The 24,510-nt window shown below is 37.4% G+C and overlaps 1 protein-coding gene across 2 annotated transcripts in view; it reads right to left on the bottom strand.

The window, feature by feature from the left end:
• The window catches only part of TTN (titin), a 280,445-nt gene that overhangs the window by 217,859 nt on the left and 38,076 nt on the right, over window positions 1–24,510 (bottom strand). The window contains exons 38-46 of one of the 2 annotated variants that reach the window (XM_054479294.2): window positions 23,901–24,161; window positions 23,242–23,383; window positions 22,987–23,152; window positions 21,613–21,844; window positions 19,759–20,043; window positions 19,409–19,534; window positions 14,218–14,406; window positions 8,443–8,490; window positions 592–7,342 (exon numbers count right to left, since the gene is read on the bottom strand). In XM_054479294.2, the coding sequence (XP_054335269.1) occupies window positions 858–7,342; window positions 8,443–8,490; window positions 14,218–14,406; window positions 19,409–19,534; window positions 19,759–20,043; window positions 21,613–21,844; window positions 22,987–23,152; window positions 23,242–23,383; window positions 23,901–24,161 (7,934 nt within the window). In that variant the 3' untranslated portion in view covers window positions 592–857. Of the gene's footprint in view, window positions 1–591; window positions 7,343–8,442; window positions 8,491–14,217; window positions 14,407–19,408; window positions 19,535–19,758; window positions 20,044–21,612; window positions 21,845–22,986; window positions 23,153–23,241; window positions 23,384–23,900; window positions 24,162–24,510 lie in introns of those variants that run through there. The other variant, XM_054479293.2, reaches the window with a different exon arrangement.

Raw genomic sequence — 24,510 nt, forward strand, 5'->3', positions numbered from 1 at the left:
AGTTTTAAAATCTATATGTAAACACAATATGATAGTTTCTCTTTTTTCCCCAGGCCAATACTAAATTATTGCTGCATTTTACACTTGATGTCATCTCAAAAACGGAGAAAAATAAGGTATCTCCAAAAGTGGAAAGATCTATTTGCTTATTCTGCAAATGTCTAGGTGAACCCTGCCCACAAAGAGCACAACTGGTCCCTTGAAGCCAGGGAGAATTAAAGCACTTATGAAGAGGAATATTAATAATGAAAATATTTTTTAAAGAGATGAAGTTAATATATTAAGATTGAAATGTCAAACAGATTATAGAGTTAGTTGCCAATTGGGAGAAGCTGGTTTTTGTTGTTTGTTTTGCCTATTCTAAGTCAAAGTAAATAAACATGGGTTTGGATGCAAAGGGGTTACAATTCCAAAAATAACTTAGAATGGGAGCAGAGAGATTTGCCCTTACCAATTTGTCTGCGTGGTCATCTGATATGGTCTCCACTTTTACATTGTACTTTTGCATATATGGTTTATCTGCTAAAAGAGAGTCCATTCCAATGAAACACTTTGTGGAGGAGGCATGAGAGTAAATAGAAGTACAAACAATTAGGTAGCCAAGGAGAGATTTAATTGTGTTTGATGTTACACAGCATGATTGACACAAGTTGTGATTCCACAGTTCAGATAACAAAATATTTACATGTATTACAAAGATGAGATTTCTACATAGAGATTATTTCTTCAGGGGTCTCCAAGGAAATGAATTCAAATATGGTGGACCTGTTTGAAGTTTATTAGATCCATATAATTTGGAAAATATGAAAGCACTCAGATAAATTCTAATAATTACTGAGGCACTAAAACATTACATTTTAAGCTAAGGTGAGTGCTGCAAAGCTCTCAGCCATTCCTGATTTGTTTGTAGCTACACACCTGTACTCTCCTTCATCACTCTTTACTAAGCTTGTTATAAACAGGTTGTGGAACCCTGTGCCACTTTCCTCAACACTGAACCTTCTTCCTTGGACTAATTTTCCATCTTTGTACCAGTAAACCGTGGGTCTTGGAGAGCCACGAACTAAGCACTGAAAATATGCTGCTGTACCTATTGGTGCATAACAGTCAGAAATACCTTTGATAAACCTTGGAGGCCCTTCCACCACCTGAAATTCAAAAAAACTGTCTGCGTAGTTGCTCTTTAAGACCAATTCTTCCGTCAAACTGCTTAAAGTCACTTTGCTTTTCTTTGCTATCATAGCAAATATTTCAGAATCTCCCATGGTGAGGAATCCCCGACAGATAGCCTCTCCTACACAATTCACAGCTCTGCACCTGTATGTTGCACTATCAGAAAGACAGACATTTCGAATTTTAAGAGTGTGACTTCCCTTCTCCTCGCTAATCACGTATTTAATATTATCTGGCTCAATACACATATATTCTTTATACCACTTAACTTTGGGAGTAGGGATCCCTATGACTGAACATTTGAATACAGCATCTGAATTTTCTGGAATTTTAAAATCACAAATAGGCATTATAAAGCGAGGAGGCATTTCAAATACTTCTAAATCAATTTTTAGTTCTTTGTCTTCTCCCTCCCTTGAATCCATATTTGGATCTACAAAATTAAATGGAAGAACATCTAGACTCACAATCATACTTTTATGGTCAGCAGTAAATTTGGGAACTGTCACTATTTTCACCTGCTTCTCAAATTCTTTAACGTCTTTTTCACTTAATTCAACTTCCAGGACAATTTCTTGAGGAGAAGGTGTTCTTGATGATGTGGTGTGTTCCAAATCAAACTCCATGACATGCTGATGTGTTACTGGAGGTGGGAGTGCCACCACTCTTTCTTCCTGGGGCATTATGTCTACATTTGCAAAGCTCTTTGCTTCCCCTATGATGTTTACAGCATGACACATGTACTCTCCCCCTTCTCCTTTTTGAATGTTAGAAATTTCCAGTGAACACACATTACCCACTCTTTCCATTTTGATTCTTTCATCTGGCTCTAGTAAAGATTTATTTCGATACCATTTCACACCAGGAACTGGAAGACCTTCAACTTCAACAATGAAGCCTAGCGTTGCGTTTTCATATACCTTCCTTTTGGTCAGAGGTTCAATAAAAGATGGAGGCATTTCATTGTCTTTTGGCTCAATGGCTTCATTGGGTGTACCAAATGAATCGGAACGCCATATTTCATAAGCTGAACCTCTCTCTTCTGTAGGTGTATAGAAATGCTCATTTGGTGTACTGTCTTCCCTTTCTATTTTTGATGGATATGTTTTAAAAGTACCAGTGGGGTTTGGTCCTCCGGTAGGAATAGAATATCTCTCTAGTGCCTCCCCTGGGGGTGTGGAATATCGCTCTAGAGTCTCTCCTGGGGGTGTGGAGTATCTCTCTAGAGTCTCTCCTGGGGGTGTGGAGTATCTCTCTAGAGTCTCTCCTGGGGGTGTGGAATATCTCTCTAGAGTCTCTCCTGGGGGTGTGGAGTATCTCTCTGGAGTCTCTCCTGGAGGTGTGGAGTATCTCTCTAGTGTCTCCTCTGGGGGCGTGGAGTATCTTTCTCCTACCTCACCTTCGGAAGGTGTTGAATATCTTTCAGCAACTTCCCCTAAAGGTGTGGAATATCTTTCAACTGTCTCACCTCCTGAATGTATTGAGGATTGTTTAGTTATATCTGAAGGATTAAAATATAAGTCAGGGGACTTTGGAGATTCAAAATATTCAACAGATGATGGTGGGGTATAAAACTGATCTAACTCAGATATTTCTTCACTGGTTGTACTTCCCACACCAATGGAAATGTCAGACTCAGGAGAAAATGGACGACCTAGTGACTCCTGTTTCTGGTTGTAGTATTCATATACAGTGTTGAAAGTTACTTCTTCCACCTCCATTGAAGTGATTGATTCACTCTGGACAAGCTTTGCCTGGTCTCTGGTGTCTTTAGTTTCAGGAATCTCACGCTTTCCAGCAGCAAGTAAATATTGTGTTAGGGAGGTCTCAAATTCCACTACCTCAGTGGTATGTGCCTCATCTAATTTAGGAATATTTTGAGAAAAACTACTTTCTATCATTTCTCCTTCTAAAGTGGAGAAAGAAGCTTCATTCTGAACTTGAACTTCTTCATAACATTTTTCTTCTCCAGAGGCATGAATGTTTGTACTTATTTGTTCACCTGGATTCTGTTGTTCTTCAGTCATCAAGAGTGGGAGGCACTGACTCAGGGAGAGCTGTCTACAGAGTGTGTCAGCTTCCTGAACATCACCTCTGTGGTCTTCCAAAGTGGCATCTGTGTATTCCTGTGTCCCACCATCCTGCTTCGGAAATGATGCCAACTCTGGTTCTAGAGTGCATTCTTCTTCCATTTCACCAACCTCTAAAGGCTTTTCCTCACTTGCTGCTTTTTTCAAATGTGAGATGAAACTTCTGCCTCCATTTTCTAGAGGACAATTTTTCTCAGAAAGATCAGTTTCTTCTATATCTGCAGATGAGGTGGGAAGTAGGGCACATGATTCACTATAGATTTCTTCAGAAAAGGATTTAAGAGAAAGATCAGTTTTTAAAATGTCTAAGTTTTGTTCCTGTACATGTCGGACTTCTTTTTCTAAAGAAATGGAATTTTCATCAATACTACTTTTCTCCACCATAGTTCTATTTGAAAGCTCTTGACTGGAAGAAATTTCTTGACCGGCAAATACATTATTTTGCACATTTTTAGAGATACTCTGTGTATCAGGTTGTAATGTTTCAGGGCTAGGAATTTTTTCTTTATAATGTATTTCCTGCTGTTCCCTAGTTTCTTGCCCTTGGAACTCCAGAGCTGGATCTCCTATATGAGAATACATTTGTTTTAGATCAAACACAATGTTCTCAGTGTCAGCAGGATGTTGGATTTTAAAATAAGCTTCTTCTGGTTGACCACTATCTAATTCTTGGAATTTCACATCTGTGTGTTTTATTTGAGTGTGAAACTGCTTTAAGTCAAATGTAATAGGTGATTCATGTTCAGCTCTTTTAGAAATTGCAGGTTTATCTGTAAGACTTATTTTTTCCTGTTGTTCGCTTTCTTGTTTTTCAAATTCCTTATGAGTTTGAGAGGAAAGCAGCTTTAAATTTATTGCAATGTTAGATGAATCTGATTCAGTATTTGGAGACATTTTCTCTGCCTGATACATATTTGCATTTAGATTGCTTGATCTTGATTCTCTTTGCTTTAATGAAAAGGCTTTGTCATCAATCTTCTTTTGAGGAGGATTAACAAATGATGTTCTGGTAGGTCTTTTTTCTAGAACTCCTTTTTCTACATGTAATTTTTCAAATTCGATAATTTTATGCTTCACCTTTTTCCCTGGGTAGTGTATCTCTTCACCAAGGGATTCTTCATATACAATGGCGGATGAATCTTTTGTATTGTAACTGTCAGAAATTCTCTCAGAGTGAATATTTGATAAATAATCACTTTGGGCACATTCTTGTACATTTTCCTTTTCTGATCTACCAAGTTTTCCAAAATTGTTTCTTACTTCTTTCTTAATAGTGACATCACTGAAATCATCAACAAATGGATAAACAGTACCCTCTGCTTGGTGCAGCTTTGATTTTTCACTTACATGTCTCTCTTTCCCTTCATCCTGACACTGTATGAATTCAGCCCTGATGGGCTTGCTGATTTTTATGGTTCTTGAAGCACCATGCACAAATCTGGGAATTTTTTCTCTAGAAGGTATGCAACGCACCTGCTCTTTCTGGTCTATTTGCTCAATAGTCTCAAGGCTTTGAAAATAGTCCCTTACTGAATATTCTTTTACATTTGTCCAGGGAGTAAAGGGGCCAGCTGGATAATCATAAAAATGTGCCCTTACAGATTCTCCCTGGACTTGCAGTTGCTGATCTCTGGAATATTTTCCATAAATTTCACCAATATTTTCGAATTGACTATTTTCCCTATAAGTGACAGGCTCCACTGTTAGATCTGAAACACTTTCAACTGCCCCTGAATTGTTTTCAGCAACACATTTATATTTTCCAGAATCTTGAGAATTAACATCCTTAATGTATAATCGGTGGCTACAATTAACTTCTTCAAACTGAAACTTCTGGTTCTGCTTTACAAGGACTCCATTTTGAAACCATGTTACAACTGGCTGGGGCTCACCAGATATTAAACATTCAAGAATGATGGAATCCCCTTCTCTACACCTGGCATGCTTTGGCATTTCTTGTAACATTTTTGGTGGTTCATTAGTAATATCAGACAAAAATACAAATCTGTGTTTTGGTGATTGAGTAACTTGATCTTGAGGCATTGCTTTAGGTTCTAGCTCCTCAGTTTGAAACATTTCTTTAGACTCTTTATCCTGTTCTGGGATAGGAGTAGCTGCTGTTACCTGAATTTCTACAGGAAAGGAAAGCAATTCTGTGTCTCCAGAGAGAGGAACTGGTGGGTTAGTTTTTAACAAATGAAGATTTGTTTGGCCCTCTTGACTCACAGATTGATGGGTGCTTTTTGCTTGGTCAAACACCAATGCTAGCTCTTCTTCCTCATCAAAGTAGTCATGGAACACTGGGACTTTATGTGCTTTGACATCATGTTTTTGTTTTGCTTTCACTTTAAGCATACTGGTTGTTTTTACTGTTCCATATTGGTTAAATAGCACACAAGTAACAGAACCTTCATTCTGATGATGAACAGATGAAAGAGTTAATATTGAATAGTTTTCCAAAGAATGAATGATAAAGTTTTGATTACGTGGGATTGGCATGTCATTGTTATACCACGTCACTATAGGTTGAGGATATCCTTGAAAATGACACACGAAATTACAACTGTCACCTTCATAAACTTCTTGAGATTCAATTTCTTGAAGAAATGAAGGTAGGCAACGTTGTGGGCGTTTTCGAAAAGAATTTTCAAAAAATCTCATGTTTTCTTCCTTCTGTTCAGTTTTGAATTCATCAATTTGTGTAGAAGCAGAGAGTTGTAATTCTCTCAAATCATCCTTTTTTATCCTTTCACTAGCTATTTCACTTTCTTCAACATTTACAAGTGTACCAAAAGATTCGCTGGCATGTGGTGTAATAGCTTGAGACACATTTTCAGGAGTCTCATATACTTCCTCCTTCTCACATACATTAGTGATATATGTGGATGACTCTCCAATTGTAGTATTGGCCATCATTTCTTCCAGCTGTCCTCTTGCTTGGGTATTTTCATTTACTAGAATTTCACCATATAAATGGTCTTTTGGTAGACTTTCCTTTACCAGTGCTTCTTGGCTCATTCTTGTTTCCGTCTGGAAAATGTCTTCATCAACAATAGTTTGAAAGCTTGTGGGAAGTTCCTCAGATTCTATATTTTGATCCATTTGATTAGAAAGGGCATGTGGATTTTGTACAATACTCTCAGCTGAATTATCTACCTTATAACTTTCAGCTAGATCAGACATAGATCTGATTTTCATGTCTTCTCTAGAGAACAGAATATCTTTATCACTAGCTTCACTTCTCAAAGTTCTTGAGCTTATTTCAGAAGACGTATCTAAAAGAGATAATTTCTTTTTCTCCATTAACGTTTTTCTAGCCTCCCTTAAACGTTGCAACTTCACTTTGGTCTCCTTGTCCAGGAAACTTTCACCTACATTAAGCCATCCTTTTATGTCAGATTTACTTGCTAAATATTCTTCATCATACATGTAATCTGTTTTCTTGGCAGAACTCATTGTCTTAAAATGTATAGTTCTCATCATTCCCTTTTGTTCCACATCTTGTTTTTTGTTAAAGGGAGAGCCAGTAAACCTCAGGTCAACCTTTATCCTATCTTCTCCCCTTTCAACTAAAGCCTCCACATTTTCATGTGTCTGTTCTGCTCTTTTCAGAAATTCTAAATATTTCTCATCTTGCCCTTTTTGGATAACAAGCAATGATGCAGTTGATTCAGCAGACCCTTCACTATTAATTGCTAGTAACCTATAACTTCCAGAATCTCTGTCTTGGACCCTTTTAATCTCTAAGCTGGAAGAGTGATGGTGTAAATCACTCTCAGCTTTTATAATCCGACGAAGACCCGTTGGGATGGGCCGATTGTTATGAAACCAAGTCATTTCTGGAGTTGGACAGGCAATTAATCTACATGTAAAAACAACTGGTTCACCCCCTAAAACATATTTAAATGTAAGTTTCTGGGTAAAAGAAGGCTTAAAATATTCAGGCCAGGAGCTTGTAGATGATATTCTACTTGCATATCTTTTAGCAGCCATGGAGCTGTGGTCTATGTCTTCAGAATCTGAAAAGGCGTCACGTGTATCCCTTTCTGAATGTTCAGATTCCCCCTCGGAGAATAATTCTGGGGGAAAAAAAAAACAAACAAACAAAACCTTTTACTATTTTCCATAGAATTTGAAAAAGTTGAAAGTAAATAAAATTGCAAAATATGAAATGAAATAAATTGCATGCTACAGATCTCACAAATCCATAGAAAAATTCACTCACCATATTTGTTCGAATAAACGCAACACCATGCTCTGTTTAAAAGATTCTGACACGAAAATCGTTCGTTGTCTGGTCTTTTCTTCAAACTGTTGAAATTTCTTCTTGAACAAGCAAAAATGCATTTCAAAATAACATGTTCCTGTGCATATTTGTTTTGAGAGCAGGAAAACTTTGTTCTTTTGATGGCTAAGTGGAAAATCTTACCTGACTTGCAGAGAGTGGAATAAACGCCCTTTCTGATTCTTTTGATTGTAGATTAAATTATTATATTTTTGAGAATTAACTATTTAAAGAGTATATACAAGAACTATAACCATAAATAATTAGCTAAAATAAAATGAGAAGGCGTTTATTCGAACTAATATAGCCATAAAGTCACAATGTTATGCAAAGAAAAGCAGGCAATAAGGATCACATAAGGCAGCTATCTGCAAGCCAGTGTAAGAGACATATCAATGTTAAAATGATATATGTGCATGAACTGTAAACCAGATGGGAATGTAATGTTTTCACACAACCTCAGTAAAGTAGCATTTCAATCATAATTCATTCATGACATTGCATTCTGAGAATGACAGCTAGGTTATTGTCTATTTTCAATGTAATTCACCGTGATTTTGAAAACAAACTTCTACTTCATGATTTCATGCATTAAGATGACAACTTTTCCTAATACACACTTTTGGAAATGACTGCAAACATAAAGTTGAATTTGGCTGATAAATTTTAAATACAAAATTTTAAATTAACATACAATAAATTACTGTGAAATGCATGTAACCATCAAAATTCTAAACCAAGCATGCGACATAGTAATATATACTCTAAGAGATATATTTGTGGTATATCTATGTCATTTTTTTTCTCAATAATACTAAGAGAAAGAAGGCAACTCAAGGATCCTATTAATCCTTTAGAATTTCTACTTAAATCTCACATCCATTATAACAATACCTTTCATTTCCATCTCAATCTCTTGTTCAGTCAAAATTGATTCAGGAGCTAAAATAGAAAAACATATAAAGAGATTTTAGTGATTAATTGCATATACTTTCTGCATCAATTCATGACTTATATGATTAAAGTTTTCTTTTTATTATAACAACAGAAAACTGCATTCCCCAAATTTACCAAAGTCCATGCCAAACAAACTATTGAGCTGATAAAACACATGACAATGTTGACAGAAAGATTTAAAACATTTTTATTTTAGGTTCTTCATGAAATTTCCACTTTTAGTTCTACAATTCCCCATGCCTTTACATGCATTCAGAAAGCAATCTACAAACCGAAGGAATATTATTTTCTAAAAAATGTCCTATTGACTAAACACTTTCCAAGAGATGAAATCACATTTAGAAAGAACATGCATTTTCTAAATTGCTACTTTAGCAGAGGGCTATTCTCAGTTTTTCCTGCTAGTAAATACTCCTTTGATTTGAACCACCGTTCAAACTTTAAACTACACAAAGTCCAATTACATATTAAGAAACAAAACAAAGACTTATCAAAACTCTTTTTATTATACAAGGAGTATGCACAGCTTTTAGACACAGTCATATCTAGGGCAGCTCCTTGGGAAAGGCTGTGACTCTCGTATCACTCTCAGTCTTCAGTCCACGTGGTATCCTGTCAGTAGACTTTATTCCCTTGTTCTCAGTTTCTTATGGTTTTTGGCACGAAGTTAATGACAAACTTGATGTTTTCTTTGACGATTCTCTTTTTACTTCACGGGTTGTTTTAATTTGTAACTCTTTGAGTGTTTTAATACTTTTAGTGTCTGAACCCAGAGTAATTTTTGTAAGTGCTCTGGCTTGCGATTCTTTTGCTGGGTAAGAATAAAGTTAGGGAAAGGCATAAATTAGCTGTGTTTGTAAGAATAAAAAACATGCTGAATGTGGAGAAGATGGAATGTCATTAGGATGAGAAGGAAAGGCAGCGTGTTAGTCATCAAACTAATACACGATATGTTTATGTTTATTATGCACATAAGAACTGTATTCAAAAAGACTTCCAGGGGTTTGACATTCCTACTTGATCTTGGTGGATAACTCTGTAGCCTATATGAACTTATTAGGCCAAAATAAAAAAGGAACATATAAAGACTGGCCTATGTCAAATAATTAGACAACTGTGCCTGATCTTTCACTCTTCAAACATCTAAAAATGTCTTATCTTTCAACTTTCTTAGGTACAAGTAAGGCAGTTGGATGTTCAAAAAAATTCTTTTGCTTCAAGAACACTTTAATAATATTATCAATTGGAACTGAATGAACTGGAGATCCTAGGGCAAAAGAGCTGAGTTCAAATCAATTCTGGGAATATGACAGTCAAACACTGCACTATAGCACTAGATTCTTTAGGAAGTAAGTTAAGAGATCTGCATTTCTCCCATCTTCACAACACAGCCAACTCCCAATTACATTATGGAAAAAATTGTCACACTGTCACCTACAGGACTTGTAGACAACACCTCCAAATAAACAGTCACTCTGTGTGATTACTGCGCTAGCCAGCAGCTGCAGTGAAGTTGAGGGTCAACTCTCTGGCTGGTGGAATTTTCTATCTAATTTACATAACTAGACCTCAGTTCTTGAGATACTGCCTTTGTAGGCTATGGTGACAGAATGAGAGATAGCTATAGAACAAAATCTCATTAAGAAAGAATAAGACCTCTTTTTGGTGAGTAGGTGTTGCAGATACATTATACGAATCAATGAACTGTATTCTCTGTACTGGGTAGGAAGAAAGGCCACTGTTTCAAAATTCTATGCAGAGATGGCTGTGCACCTACATAGCACTGCATTGCCCCCTTTTCATCCCTAACACCGCTATGGCCAGGATCAGGGAGGAACTTGAGGCCAGAGCTTTCCACAGACCCCTGGAGATGCCTGAACTTCTTCCACCAGCTTCCTTCCATGAGACTCAGTGAAGCTATTTTGCCTACAGGCACACAACACAGGCTTATGGCACCTGAAAAATATTTTTCTCTTTTCATTAATATCCAAAAGTAAAGTCCATGGATAAGAGGAAGAAGTTATCACTTGCCCAGACAAGTTTATTCCTGCTCTTCCAGACATAATGGAGAATCAAGCCCAATAATGACAAAAATTGTGATCTTGCCATGAGAAAATTACACAATTCCAGGAGGATTTTAAGCCTGTAAAAGCAGCATCATTTATGGAGAAATATCTAGAGACTTCTAATTTTGGTCCAGAGAGAGCCTTGTTATTTTCAGCGCCCAATTTTCTATTTTTCTTTTTTGGAGATGGAGTCTAGCTCTGTTGCCCAGGCTGGAGTGCAGTGACCCTATTTCGGCTCACTGCAACCTCTGCCTCCCGGGTTCAAGTGATTCTCCTGGCCTCAGCCTCCTGAGTAGTTGGGATTACAGGCATGCACCAACATCCAACATGCCTGGCTAATTTTTGTATTTTTAGTAGAGATGGGGTTTCACCATATTAACCAGGCTGGTCTTGAACTCCTGACCTCAAGTGATCTGGCTGCCTTGGCCTCCCAAAGTGCTGGGATTACAGGCATGAGCCACTGTACTTGGTCCCAATTTTCTATTTTCATGGCCCCTTTGTAAACAACTGGAACCTCCAGATGTGAAAATAAAGAGGAGATAAGAATTGTTGAACCTCTTGCTATTAAAACAGTTAAACTGAAATTTACCACAGTATCTGGCGCAATAATAAGTACCCAATAAGTACTTCTCAGACTACAACATTTTAACTTTGCTACACTTTCTTGGTGGTGTGTTGGTAAATATTAGAAAATGCAGCACATAGGAAATAAACCTTTGCTTCCCGAACCTACGTTTAAAAATTAAACTTTCTGAATCTAGACTGGTAAGTTAAATTTTCAGGATAATCATGGCAATGACTTGGCTGACTTTCAGAAGTCATTTATGAATAGGGTGCTAGTTTAGAGATATTCTAATTAATATATTCGTCAATTGAATTTGCATGGCAGAAAAGCTGCATAAAGCGATGAGGATGAAATGAAGCAAGTCATAGCTAAAAATCAATTAACCACCTTCTACACTTAGTACTGCTGACGTTATCCTCTCTCCACAGTCATTGTGTACAATGCAGCTGTACAGTCCTTGGTCTACTAGCTGAACATTACATATGGTAAGAAACTGAATATTTCCATTTTGTGATTGTTTCAGTCTCTCGGATTCCTCTATCTTTGCACCTTCATGAGTCCAGGTTACATCAATGAAAGAATCATCTTTTAAAACACAGAGGAATTGAGCTGTGTCACCGCACTTTACAGTGATGTCCTGAAGATACAGGAGAATCTTGGGCGCCTCACCCACGGACTCTTCAGCACATTCCTTAGGTAGCTCAGTGCTTTCTGCAATTTGTGAAAGGGATGCAGTATGGAGCAACTGTATATCTTGAACGGATGCAGCTGTGTGGATGGAACTTTGAGATACACTTTCAAAAACCTGCACTTCATATTCATATGATGATCCTTGAAATGACTTAATTTCCTTTTGAGATATTTTGCTCTCCTCCTTTGTGAAAGAGGAATCTGCCACTGCCTGGGACTTGGTGGACTCTCTTACATCTTTCCCAGAACTTTGCCTATCTAGGGCTTGCACTGTATAATCAAGTGACAAGAAAAAGAAAAGAATATTAAGATCTAAGCTTTGTCACTTGCCCATGTTAGTAACACAAAATGGCATGGAAGATGAAGATGAAAGACGTGATTGTCACTTGGAAGCAGCATGCCAGATGCAATATGATCTAGATGTCAGGATCACACAAAAGAAAATTCATTCCCAGTGATTCAGTGCTGAGTGGTTGATGAAGACTCATGCAGATGCCATGCAGTATGTGGTTCCTTCTTTCTGTTGTCATTTCAGCTATCCAAAGTGACCCAGTCTGTCTTTCTCTCTCTCATTCTAGCTGACTGTATTTGGGTTAGCATTTGCTCTCCATCCACTGTATGCTTTATAAGTAATAATCAGCAAATAGATCATTTAATGATGCAATGATACAATATTGCTTAGAAGAGTAAAGAAGCCAAGCAAAGGTGGTGCCTGATAAAATAATTACTGGTTCTCTAGTGCATAGAACACATACTTCAGTGAAATTTAAAGTATGTAGGTTAACCCATAATTGAGGACCTAGGGGGAGTTATTGCATGTTATTTTATTAGTAAGTTATGGACTGACCACAGTATGCAATAAAACAAACAGCAGAGACTCTCATTAGTAACAGTGGGACTGAGAGGTATACAGCAAATCAAAGTCCTTGAAGCAAGATGGGCTTTACCTTTTGGAGTCACTGTGAGTGTAGCTGCACAAGTGGCTTCCCCAGCACTATTGGCTGCTTTGCAAGAGTACTGCCCAGCATGCTCTGAGTAAGCATCAACTATAAGCATTAAAGCCATGCCTGTGGACTCCTCAAAATGGAAAACTACATCTTTTGTTGGTAGAATTAGCTGCTGGTTATGAAACCATTGGATTTCTGGCTTGGGAATGCCAGAAACCCTCGCATGAAATCTGACTGTCTCCCCGTTGTGCACCCTGAGGCTTGACAGAGGCTGGATGAAGCTGGGCTTTTGGCCAAGGGGCTTCTTCTTAAATGAAACTGATAAAGAGACATGCCATTGGGAGTTTGATGTATTTTCTTCAAATTTGCTAAATCCTGAAAAGAAGCATACCAATTTTTAATGTCTTACCTTGCATTGAAACCAGAACTCATTTGGAGTTGTCTACAGATTTGTCACAAATTTCAATAATGGACTAGAATTCAGTCCAATCCTAATGCCTTGTCCTTGTATGTCACTATTGACTCGAAGTCACACAAGTTCACTTCCATTTCCCAGAGAAGCAAGCTGAGACATGAATGGGCTAAGGAACTTCACTACATTGTTCATGAAGGCAATAGTGGAGTACCCAACAGGGTTTCAGATATTCTTTTCTTTCTTCCTCTGGTTGTAAAGTCAACTTTTTAATTTTAAACCACTTTAAATTCATTATTTAAAAAACATCTAGTTACAGTTAATGAGTAAGGTTAAGAAAAAAAATAGAAGTTTCTCTAAATCCTTATGTATTTGTATGTACTTAATACTACATAGACTATATTTGCTCAGGAAAAATAGTCCCACTATATTAAAATACTATCCTTGTTTGAATCAAATTCCCCGTGTTACTGAGGAAGTGTTTCTGATTACAATTTAAGAGCCCCAACCAACAGAAATGTTAAACCACTTTAGGACTGGACTCCTTAACACTAAGACATTCTTGAAAGGAGGATGAATATAGCTCACTGGTGTACAGACCTGAAACGGTCTAGCTTTTGTGAAATCAAAATTGTGTCAGCATGATAGGAGGATGATAACACTCTTAGATGTTTTTAAAATTTAATTTTTATCTTAGCCAATTGAGAAAACAAATCTATCTATTTTTGCAGCATATTTCACCCCCTTCTGATTCACACTGATCAGGAAGCATGACAGCTGGTGACGCAGCAATACATTACAAATTGTTACAAAGAAAAAGCAGGGCCAAATGAAACATGATGGTCTATGATTCACAATGAAAAATGGTAAAGGAGAAGCGAGAACATGGCATATAACATGGAAATAATTAGTTGAATTAGAAGAGAATGGTAGGAACAACGATGATTTACATGAACTCTTGAGTAATTGTTACAGACATTGTTAAGATTTGATCTATATTTAAATGGGGTTCTGAAAGTTGTTTTACTTTACCTTCCAGACTCAGGTTGGCTGTGCTTGACACTTGGCCTACAGCATTACTAGCAACAAACGTGTAAGTTCCTTCATCTTCTGGATAAGCTTCAGCAATTTCCAGTTGATAAGTGTCTTCAAATTGAGTCATTCTAAAGAACCGAGATGGCTTGATTTTCTTGTCTTTGCTGTACCAAGACACTTTTAGATCTGCGACACAAAAGAAAAGAGATACTTCAACCACAAAAATGAGTGGATTTTTACAATTTACCTGCAAACACAATGTTAATAATACTAGTGCCTACATTTCATATTTGACTTAATAACATGATACTTTTCTCTGGGCATGCCATATCTACTATTGTTAAATGATTTCCTTTCATCTTCAAGAAGGAAATGTAATGATAGAAAAATATAGCTTGTCCTATGGTTGAACTGGTTGTAATGTTTAAAATGATAGAACTTTAGTTACATTCTCTTTAGACATTTGCATGTCATGCAGTGGAAGCAGCAACAAGATTTTGACATATTCAGTGACTTTGAGAAAAAGACAGTCCTAAGAAGAGTTATCAGGAAAGGTTTGATCTGGGCTTGTAGTTGCCTTCTGGGACAGGAAATGAGAAAAATCTCCACTTTTGGTTTGCAGAAAAATCAATCAAAAAGAGAGCTGAGAAGATCAAGATATGAAAAGTCTAAAATAGATACCTTTGAAGGCTGTAGAACAAAAATCTCTATCTTTGTTACTAATGAGCAAAAGGTTTCAGTACACAGTATATATGGCACAAATAATTGTACAGAAAATAATTTTTTAAATAAAGAGGGTGATATATGATATTTGAGCATCTTAGATACATTTGACTGTTTTCAGAGTGGCAGTTATAAGACATTATAATAAAGCTAGCTATTTCTATATAAGGATTTGAACCATCTTAAAATAATAGAAAGTAAAAACCCAAATTACAGTAAAGTAGCAGGTTATTGTGTTGTAATAATTGTAGGTGATATGCACTTTAATTTTAGTTAATTGTTTGAATAGCCAAAATCAAAGCCATCTTGTTTTTGTAGCACAGTCACTATACCACTTCTTGGTCTCAATACCATCCAAGATGATCTTCTAATAGTCTAATCATCTAGCATTTGTCTGCATTTTAATGCCAATACTTGTCTATAAAAGTTACTCTCCTGCCCATGATGGTAGTTGTGTATAAATGGCAGGTTCTCCTCTTAGAGTACCAAATCTGTTCAGTTCCTTAGATAGTAAGGTAAAGTAGAAGATGAAATCCTGGCCAGGCGTGGTGCTTCACACCTGTAATCCCAGCACTTTGGGAGGCTGAGGTGGGCAGATCACGAGGTCAGGAGTTTGAGACCAGCCTGACCAACATGGTGAAACTTCGTCTCTACTGAAAATACAAAAATTAGCCAGGTGTGGTGGCACACACCTATAATCCCAGCTACTCAGGAGGCTCAGGCAGGAGAATAGCTTGAACCTGGGACGGGGAGGTTGCAGTGAGCCGAGATCTCCAGCCTGCTGACAGAGCAAGACTCCATCAAAAAATATATATATAAAGAAAATGAAATCTTGACACTACAACTTATCAGCTGTGTGGCCTTGGAAATGTCATTTAAGCTTTCTGGATTAGTCTTTTCATTTGTAAAATGGCATGCATAATAATTTATGGGCTATTCATTGCATACAATTGCTGTGAGAATTAAATGATATAACACACATGGAAGGGCTTTATAAGCCACTGGCACAAGTCAGTCATTATAGCAAGAATATCTAACATCACAGATGGAAGCAACGTTGTCTTCAATAACACACCAAAAGACAGTGCCATGTGATATAACATGAAACACCACCCCTATTTAGTTTGTGTGAAGGGGTGTGTGTGTGTGTGTGTGTGTGTGTGTGAGATCATCAATGGTACATCCTCTTACAAGGTTCTCTGCTTATTTCTGCTGACAGCTTCTTCCTTTGGTGAACTTAATGAGGCACCAGGATACACATGAACTGCCACTGGACATGAACTGTACACAATAAGTGAGTTAACAGGTAAAACTTTTCTTGGTAGTGGACTTGGTGCTTGTGGCTATGATGCCATGATCTGCGTTACTCATTAGCCTCTCGCGGCTTCTTTGAGGCCATTCTTCTCCCATATTACTACTTCTGCAATACCCCACTTCTCTGTCCTGACTCCCCTGGCTGAGGGCCTCATCCACGCTCTCCAGGCGTATTGTGATAACCTCTCTCGAGTTCCTGACTGCCAGTCTCGCCTCCCACATCTGTCCATTCCTTCTTTCCCTATCACAGTATCGTTTATAAAAAGCAAGCCTGATCATGGTACCCAGGGGCTTAAAAATCCTTCAGTGTCTCCTAAATGTAAACAAGATCAATTCCAAAATCTTCAGCATAGAATACCAAAAACTTTAGCAAGGGCTTTGCCGTATTATCCAGCCTTCTTACCCACTCATGATATCACTTTCCAACTGTACTTAAACCACTTGCTTCTAGCACATGAAGCATTATTGCAAGTTTTGATGACTTGGAGATGTTGTTTTCTCATCATAGGATGCCACTTTGTTCAATGATCCTACATATTTTTCAATGCTCAGTTCACACATCTTTCTCTAGCTCTCTCCCAGACAGAGAATGATGAGTATGTGGGTCTGTTAATAGCACTCACAACCTTGGGATATAGTTGTGTGCATGCATCTCCTCACCTACATGTCAAGCTCCTTAAAGGCAAGAGCAAGATCTGCACCCCAGCACCTAGGGTAGGTAATATCTCAATAGCAGGGAAACAATAAATGGCAGAATTAAAATTGCACAGATGCTTAAATGAATAACAGACAATATCATTGCTAGACTAATTATTCATCATTTCTGTTTTGCTAGCTGTCACTCTGTAACCCTCCAAATGACACTGACTCATCGTCTGTAGAATAAACAGCAAAAAAATAGCTTTTTTACGTTTTAAGATTCTGCTTTTCCAAATTACTCCTCTACCAGTAGGTGGCACTGGAGACCTTCAATAGGTAACATTTTCGCTGTTAGAAACAGCACCTGGTTGCTCAGGGCCACCTTTCATGCTTCAGAAAGTACCGCAACCCCCAAGGACATGGGGGCTTCTGAAGACTCCCAATTTCTTTCCAATTTGTGGAAAGCAGGGCTACACTTACTTAAGGCAATATCTGGCCAGAGGAAGTTGTGTAAATATTTTTAGTCCCAGTGGTATGAAACTATGTGATTTGGCAAGTTTTTGAAAGGTCATTCTATTTAATGAATTTCTTTCATATAGAAAACAAATTTATAAGAGGATGCTAAAACCACTATATGTGTACAGATATTACCACACATAGGAAGTTAATGATCTTCTCAGTTTACAAAGCCTATTCAAACTTTTTTAAAGATATTGGTTATGCAGAAAAGATAGTGAAATTTTTCTCTTTCTACCCCAATTGGTGTCTTCTAGAGTGCTTCAGGTGTATTTCTACAACACTTTAAAGGCAATACTACCATATTTTAATATGTTATAGACTTAAAAGCACTATACCAATATAGTTAAGACAAATATTACTACTTTGAATGATGTATATATATGTTTATATTTAAAAATTCCTCTAAAAATTAAATAAATGGATAAATTATTTAGCGTAGCTTTAGTGAATTTGCTTTTAAAATATATTTTTATTATTGTGTTAGTAGGATATTATCAAATCAGTCCACATTTATTAATATTTAGTATTTCTTGAACACTATCCCTCAAGTATACAGTCTATGGTATTTGTCCATACTGGCCACCCATTACTAAACATTGACGTTTATGTAATTCCTCTCTATGGCTATAATAAAATGAATGTATTGAGCCCCAGTTACTTGGCAGCCATGCCTATAGGTACTTTACATACATTATATCTTTTAATTATGCTCATAAAATCAAATAGGTCTATTAGATTTCTAGATCACCATCTCCATTCCTGAGGAGGAAATAATCAGGTCAGAAGACAAACTGAAGTACTAACCTGTTTAGAAAAATAAATCTTGACAAGGTAGAGATTGGATTATAAACTAATGGGAGAAGCATAATAAACAACTTTGCAATTACTTTTGCATCAGCCTAATAAGAGGGCTGGGAGATGCCCAAGCTTTGAGAGTTTCCCTTTGGCTGGGAAACTCTCAAATAATTGTGATTATAGACAATCAATTATGACTTGAAGTGGTTCCACATATATTGTCTCATTCTACCAAGATCAGATTCCTGGGATGAGGAAATTGGCTGGTGGTACTTGAGAAGCATGCCCCAATTAAAAATGGTAGCAGCTAACTCTGATTGATTACTATATGATGAGCACTGTGCTATGTGCTGACTTGAGTTACCTAACTTAATCTTGATAATAATCTTAAGTGTTTGGTAACAGTCATTTATCCATCATTAATTAATTCAGTCAACAATTACTTATGGAGTATCTACTATGTATCAGGTGATATTCTGGGGCAACGATCCACTCTTGTTTTCATAGAACTTACCTTCTAGCAGGTACTATTTTTCAGATGCCAAATACTAGGCACTAAAACGGAATTCCTAGCCTCATAAAATATATTTTCTAGGATTGAATGCAATCGTATACTCAATGTATTCATGAGAGAAAGAGAACCAGAGAAATGATATATTTGCCTAAGGTCACATATTGAAGGCAAGATTCAAATTCAGCATCTTTGACCATAAAGCCCCGACTTTTGACCACTATAGGATATTGTCTTCCAAAGGATACCTTTCACACAAGCATTGTCCATAGACTGAATAATGTCTTATGTAAATGTATTATTCTTTTGAAATATATGTAGATGCTATTATAATCTAATAATTTTAGTTTTGGCATTGTATTTTATCAATTAAGAAATTAAAGTGCAGCTACAATCATAAGGGGAACATGACCTTTTTTAATATTAGTGAAAAACACTAATCTAATTTTTTTATAGTGATAAAGAACACATAACATAACATAAACAACCATTATTAAGGGCACAAAATAGTGAAAAACACTTATCTAATTCTTAATTTAATAATTGAAATAAGTTTTCTGCTAGATTTCCGTTAAGCTTCAAATTATGCATGAGAGATGTTTGTGATGGAGGAGAAGGTGACAGAATGTTTTTCCCATATAATTATTTGTAAGTATTAGCAATGATACCTTTTGTTCTTAAACCTACCTGTTCCAGAAACCCGGCATTGAAAACGGGCTGGCTGCCCTTCAGAAGTGACAGTGTCCTGAAGCGGGGTGATGATGGCAGGTGGATAAACAGGCATTTCCTGATCAGGAGACACAACTTCTGGAACTAAAGAAAGAAACCACAAGATTTGTCATGATTAAGTCACCATAGAGACCTCACAGAAGGGAGCATGTAGGTTTATCTTAATTTATTTCACAGCAGAGTGCTTTCAAAGTTGGGTAGCAATCTACTTTTATGAGCTCCAAATTGTATTTTTAAATGCACTGGGAAAGGACAAAAGCCTGCTTCTTAGGTTTTATTTTTAGCTGGAAGTAGCAAGGCATTCCTACCTTCCACTGAGAGTGAAGCTGATGTTGTGGCAACACCATAGTCATTCTTGGCTTCACAGGTATAGACTGCCGCATCCTCTGGGAAGGCTTCAATTAGCAAAAGCGTGTACTCTTGCCCATCATGAAGAAATTTGCACTTGAAGCCAGTGGAAAGCAGCTGCTCTTCCTTGTACCAGGAAATTTTGGGCTGTGGTCTTCCGGATATCACGGCACAGAAGCGGGCAGGCTTGCCAGACTGCACAGTGACAGGCTGGAGCTCCTGCAGAACTTGGGGCGGTTCAGGAGCTAGGAGTAAATGTTGACAAATAGCCCATAAAAAAGTGTAAAAACACAAGAGAGCATGCAAAACTCTACATTAATTTGTTGCTGGCTAGTTATACATCCAGAGACAAAATTTTGGAATTGTGGTATTTTTACTTGCCTCGGAATATTAGAACATTCTTTGTGCTAAGACTGAAGAAAGCACTTGGAATTTGTCCACATGCAGAGGGAATAGCTTCAGAAAGATATTTTTGATATTTTGGGGGCATGCTGAGAGTGCCGAGTTAACCTGATTATCCCAGTTTCTGTTTGTGGTGGGGGCTTAGCGATGGACACCTGAATGGATTATACAATAACTTCTATGTGCTACCTATTTTCAAAAGTCGTTTGGACAAATCATGTGGTGAGGAGGTTCATATCATTCCAGTTTGTTTGTTTTGCAAGTATTTGTGTTTATGTCATGGTCATTTTGTTATGTACCAATGCCAGTAAAATGCAATCAGTAAGTATTGAATGAATGACTGAATTAATACTATTTCAGATCTAGTTAAATGCCATTAGATAGACTTAACAAATTCAGCTTTCCTGTTTTGCTAACTAAAGCATATTCTCAGTGCTGTGATGAGTGAGGGGACCTGGTTAGTTCATGGAACCCAGAAATTAGAAGAAATTACTTCTGTGAGGCTGGTTTCTGACACTATCATAGAAAAGATCTTTACTTTTCTGTGCCTCAGTTTCTCCACTACTAATACACAGATAATAAGAACTGGATGCCATGACCATTTGGTCTTCTAGGGGCCTAGGGAATGTTGGCAATATGGTTCATCTTTGTGAATATTGAGATTGCCCCTGGAGTTCCTGCATCTGCCTCAGGAGTATTTTATTCAAAGAGATATGGCCTAGGATGAGGATAGGAAGGGAGGTTCCATTTTTCTCTTGCATCTAGGTTAGACTCAAAACAAGGTCAGCTTGATATTCAGCCTTAAGATTTCTAATGAAGAGAGCAGAGGTTTAACAGCACTTCCCTGAGGACTGCTCAAAGGCTCTTCAGGAGTGCTTGGTAGCATGTGGAATTCCCCCTCCAAAGTAAGAGCCCCTGTTCTTAGAGCTTGGGGTAGAGAGGATCTAGTTCCACATTGTCTGAGGCTCTCTAGGCCTTCCAGGGTCTCAAAGAGGACTTTTGAGTTCTCCCAGGCACTCCATACCAGAGGCTGGAAACACCCCTTTCACTTGGTAGTGCTGCTAGGACTTGAGCAGTTCAGGCAGAGGGCAGAGAACTAAAATAGTTTAACAGCAAATCTAGAAGCTCATCTGGGGTATATGAAAATGGACACCCAATGGGTATTCAATAGTTTTGAGCAACCAGATGAGGATCTGGCCATCAGTTGCTTTCTGAAAATAACTTCTCAATAGGTCTTTTAACAGCTGCCCTCCCTTTTCCATAGATATAATGTGAAAAAAAATGTAGCTGCAACCACATGAATACTATAGGTTCTTTAGAAATTTCCTTCGAGTTACAAGAATTTAGTGACTTAAACAGGAGGATTATTTCTGATGGATCCACAAAATATGCTGAAATCTGTCTGTACATACCATTGACATAGAGAGTGACAGAACTCCTGTTCCTTCCTGCCACAAAGGTGTATTCTCCTGCGTCGCTCTGTCTGGTCTCAGAGATAAACATTCGGTGGATTCTTCTCTCCACCACATATTTGTGTCGTTCTTGAACTTGGAAATTGATTTCAATGCCGTCTTTATACCAGTGGGCATCAACATCATCTTCATTGACCTCAAACTCCACAACAGCACGCTGTTTCTCAATGACCTGTTGATGGAACAACATAAAAAAAAAATAAACAAAAAACTTGAAGCTCTGGTTTCCTCCCAGTTAATCAATTTCTAAAACTGGTCAATGAATGGCATGTGAAACCAATATATTATAATGTAATAAGTTGGCTGATTATAGCACTCTCTAATTTTTCCTGCCTAGTATTGGACAAATGGTACATAAACTTCTCTTGTAGAGAATTGTGTTCACACCTGCATGGAGGAAAGGTGCTGCCCCAAAGAGACAATTATTTCATCCTTAAATGTTTGCTTCTTATTTACTAATAAGGGATATAATGATGCTTTACATTTGGGGGCTTTTTATTATCTAAAAAGTTATTACTTAATTTGATTTCATTTTATATGAATAATAACTTTGTGGGCTAGGTAGGAATTATTATCCTCATTTTAAGAGTGAGAACACTGAGGTTCAGAATTGGCAAATAAATGATGGAAGACATCTCCAGGTTATCTGAGTCCTCATTGAAGCCTTTTTCATTATAGCCCACAGTCTGCAAAGCCTGGTTTTCTTTGGATGAGCAATATGATAAAGCTGAACTCAACTGGTATTTCTCTAGACATGTTTCCTCCATTATATCATTTGGGATGGTGGACACTTATGAGGACAAGCTCTGTAAATGCAGCCGACAGCAAAAGTGCCCAGCATCCTTGCCAGGAACCCAGCACGGCTTGGACAGGGCTTTCTCTTAGACAACACAGAAAGTATTTCTAGCCACTAAGTCCCTTGACACTTGCCTCTCCATAGATAGAAACCTTCTGAGAAAATGTCACCTTGTTCTAAATTTCCTTAATTCTAATTGATGTGTGAACCTCACGATTTACATTTTAATTCTTTTCTGGTTGGTGCTGCTTGGCAAGCAGCCATTTATTAGACAGTGAAATTTCTACAGCTGCTTTAATTAACATATTTAGACAGCTGCTAGGGACACCCTTATTCCCTGAGTGGAAACTGTGACTAAATTGAGGTCAGCATAAGAGAGTCTAAGCCAAGTAAGAATGAGCTGATTTAATTCTTTAAAGGATGGTGGTTAGAAAATGTAAAAGGGAAACATTAAAATATAAAATGATAGATTATGGACTACTGATGATTTTTCAAAACATTTAGTATGTAGACAATACCTGAACCTCCTTTTTAATACTTCGGATGCGAACATCTCTGCCTTCTACAAAGAGTTTTGCAGTTGACACGTTGCCTCCTGCCACCACTGTGTACTTCCCAGCATCAGACATCCGGGTGGATGGGATCAGAAGGCGGTGGACATATTTCTCCTTCTGAATCTTTATTCTATGGATGAAATGGAAATTCGAGTTTACCGTATGGTGATTCAGAGGAAACTGGGAATTACTGGAATGTAGCAAGACAAAACAACTGACCTGTCTGTGATCTGCAGTTCCTGGTCATCTTTCATCCACTGTACAGTGATGTCAGGTTCAGAAACTTCACATTCAAACATGGCTCGCTTCTTCTCCAGTACCTTAATGTCCTTAATGTGTTTCCTAAATTCTATATGACGAGCTGGAAAATAGCATGCAGAAAAATTAACATTTTTAACAGGTTTATTGAGATATAATTCACATATGATACAATCCACCAATTTAAAGTATACAATTCAATGAATTTCCATGTATTCATCGTTGTGCAGCCGTCACCATAATTTTAGAACATTCTCATTCCCCAAGAAGAAATCATGTAACCCTTAGCCATCACCTCAAGGACTTTTCTATTGTCTCCCCTGTAGACCAAAGCAACCACCAATCTACATCTCTATAGATTTGTGTATCTTGGACATTTCATATAAATGGAATCATACAATATGTGGTCTTTGTATGGTCTCTGGCTTCTTTCACTTAGCATAAAGTTTTAAAGGTTCATCCATGTTGTAGCATATCGTAGTGCTTCCTTTTTATTGCTGGATGATATCCCATTGTATGGCTATCCCACATTTTATTTATCCGTGCATTAATTGATACATGAAATTTTATAAAGCATGTATGACATTTTTTCTATGGATCTAATATGTATGAAACCATACCTTCCACATAAAGTGTGGCTGTTGATGTTGCTTTTCCAGCCACAAAGGTGTAGTCAGCAGCATCCCCAAAGTGAACATTCCTGATGTTCAGTGAGTGTGTGAGCTTTCTGGTTCTCATCTGGCACTTGTCAGTTGATTTGATTTCCACACCATTCTTTAACCATTTGTAAGAGATGCCTTCATAGTTCACTGTCACCTCAAAAGTAATAGTGTCTTTTTCTTCAGCGTTGATGTCTTTCAGCATAGAAGTAATCATGATTGCTGCAAAGGAGAAAAGAAAAAACACCCAAGGAGACTTTCTGTAAATATGATGTGGGTTATAACGGGTGCAGAATAAAAACTTGGAATGTTTTTAGTGCATCTATTGAGGAGATTACAGTTTAGAGATATAAGCTTTGATACCTTCCATGTACTATACAGGACAGCGCCAACTCACAGAAGAACAGAAAGATCAAGTGATAGACACTGAGGCATCTTTCCAGGTAGCCTTTCAATGCGACTCTAACTAGAACATTTTATCCAGGTGGAGATACTAGTGCTTTACTCAGTGTAACCACATACTAGATGTTTCAATTAACAATTTTTTTTTTTTAATTTTTTGAGGCAAGTT

This window comes from Pongo pygmaeus, chromosome 11 (assembly GCF_028885625.2).
Source record: "Pongo pygmaeus isolate AG05252 chromosome 11, NHGRI_mPonPyg2-v2.0_pri, whole genome shotgun sequence".
Taxonomy (NCBI): domain Eukaryota; kingdom Metazoa; phylum Chordata; class Mammalia; order Primates; family Hominidae; genus Pongo; species Pongo pygmaeus.